The sequence below is a fragment of the Phalaenopsis equestris genome, unplaced genomic scaffold, assembly GCF_001263595.1.
Source record: "Phalaenopsis equestris unplaced genomic scaffold, ASM126359v1 Scaffold196038, whole genome shotgun sequence".
Lineage (NCBI taxonomy): Eukaryota > Viridiplantae > Streptophyta > Magnoliopsida > Asparagales > Orchidaceae > Phalaenopsis > Phalaenopsis equestris.
In genome coordinates this window covers 1-1,413 of record NW_018215987.1, presented here as the reverse complement: position 1 = coordinate 1,413, position 1,413 = coordinate 1, and the positions used below count along the sequence as shown (strand labels likewise).

Below are 1,413 nucleotides of genomic sequence, written 5' to 3'. Positions count from 1 at the left end.
TAGTTAACTTAGCGAAAGAGCCGAACACGAGCTGTCCGCAACAACGTGCAATTTTGACAGCCTTAATCCGAAACATGTATATTAAACTAAGTAAGAACAAAAAAACAATTATGAGATTCCCTCCAGAAATTTTCGCGAATTAAAAATTTGAATGGGCCCCAAGAGCTTGGAATATAGCCGTTGGAGAAACCTTTCCATTTCTTACCTCGCAGTAATAAAGCTAGCATTAGGGCACGCCCCAATTCCTCTCTTCTCGTCTCGACGACGCCATGGGATATCCCGGAGCAGAATGCGAGTATGAAAGCCTTCGAAAGGCCCGAATTTCAGAGAACAAGGTTAGTTCCTCAGCTTAATTCCATGGATTTTCTCGCCTGCGCAGAACTAATCGATCCTCCTCCGCTTTCGCCATTGATTTGCAAATATGAAGGCTAGAATGGCCTCTCTTAAACTAAATCGCTGTGCCGATGAGCTTCGCTCCGCGGTTTCTTCTCCAAAATCGAGTAAAACAAGCACCAAAAGTCCAGCCAAGGAGAAAGTTAAGGGCTTGGGTTCTGGTTCCCTTCGGCGCTCTGATCGATTGAGAGGGAAGCCTGCAAACTTAGATCTACCATCGGAACCTGGTATTCCATTCCTTTCTCTTGAGCCCTTCCCCATCACCAGCGTTTCTGTGAGATCTTGAAGGTCTTTGTAGAGTTTAAAAACTATATTAACTTTGAACTACATCTAATCAGATTTTAAAAGCTGCCTTTGTAACTTTAAACAAGAAAGTGAGCACTAACAATGTGGTGGATCTCAGATTTTTCAGTGGCAGCACCAAGAAGAAAGTTGGCAACGCCGGCATGGAGGAAAATGGGGTTGGGAAGCCGTGGAGGTGGTGCGCGGGGAAGCGTCTATGATTCTGTGCTGGGGATTTGCTGCCATTTCTGCAGGTTCTCTGGTTTGGTTGTTTTTCATTCTTCAATTTGTGAGATTTCATGCAGGATTTGTATGGATGCTGACAATTAAGTGAAGGGAAATAAGATAAAGTCGCTAAGACTCAAATTATTTTTTATGGATTCCAAGCCAAACGTTAGATTCTCTTCATTTCATTTGCTAAACTTACTTTCCATTCAAACGCAGCAAGGCTTGCTGGTATCTGCAATGTTATGTTCTATTACCATTAACTAAACCGAAATTGAATAAGCCACTTTTCTGTCATGAGATCTAGCCAAATTAAAGATAATTCAAACTAAATTGGAGAAATATGTGAGATAACTTCTAAGGGTCGTATAGAACCCAAAATAGGGTGGAGTAAAATTTTGAGTTGCAATATTTCTAAAAGATCTAATATGCTCCTCACTTTCTATGCCTCCAGAGTCAACAGTTTTGGAACACGCTTCTCAAGATCTGAGAGCACTCCCGCCTGAGAGTGGC

General features: G+C 42.1%; 1 protein-coding gene across 1 annotated transcript; it reads left to right on the top strand.

Annotated features, from left to right (window-relative positions):
• Positions 1 to 219: 219 nt before the first annotated feature.
• LOC110035095 lies at positions 220 to 929 on the top strand (the record flags this gene model as incomplete). Its single annotated transcript, XM_020739336.1, is given in 3 exon segments — positions 220 to 335; positions 428 to 620; positions 797 to 929. Coding segments are annotated over 3 exon segments (392 nt in total), but the record flags the coding sequence as incomplete, so codon positions are not given.
• Between the last annotated feature and the right edge of the window lie 484 nt (positions 930 to 1,413).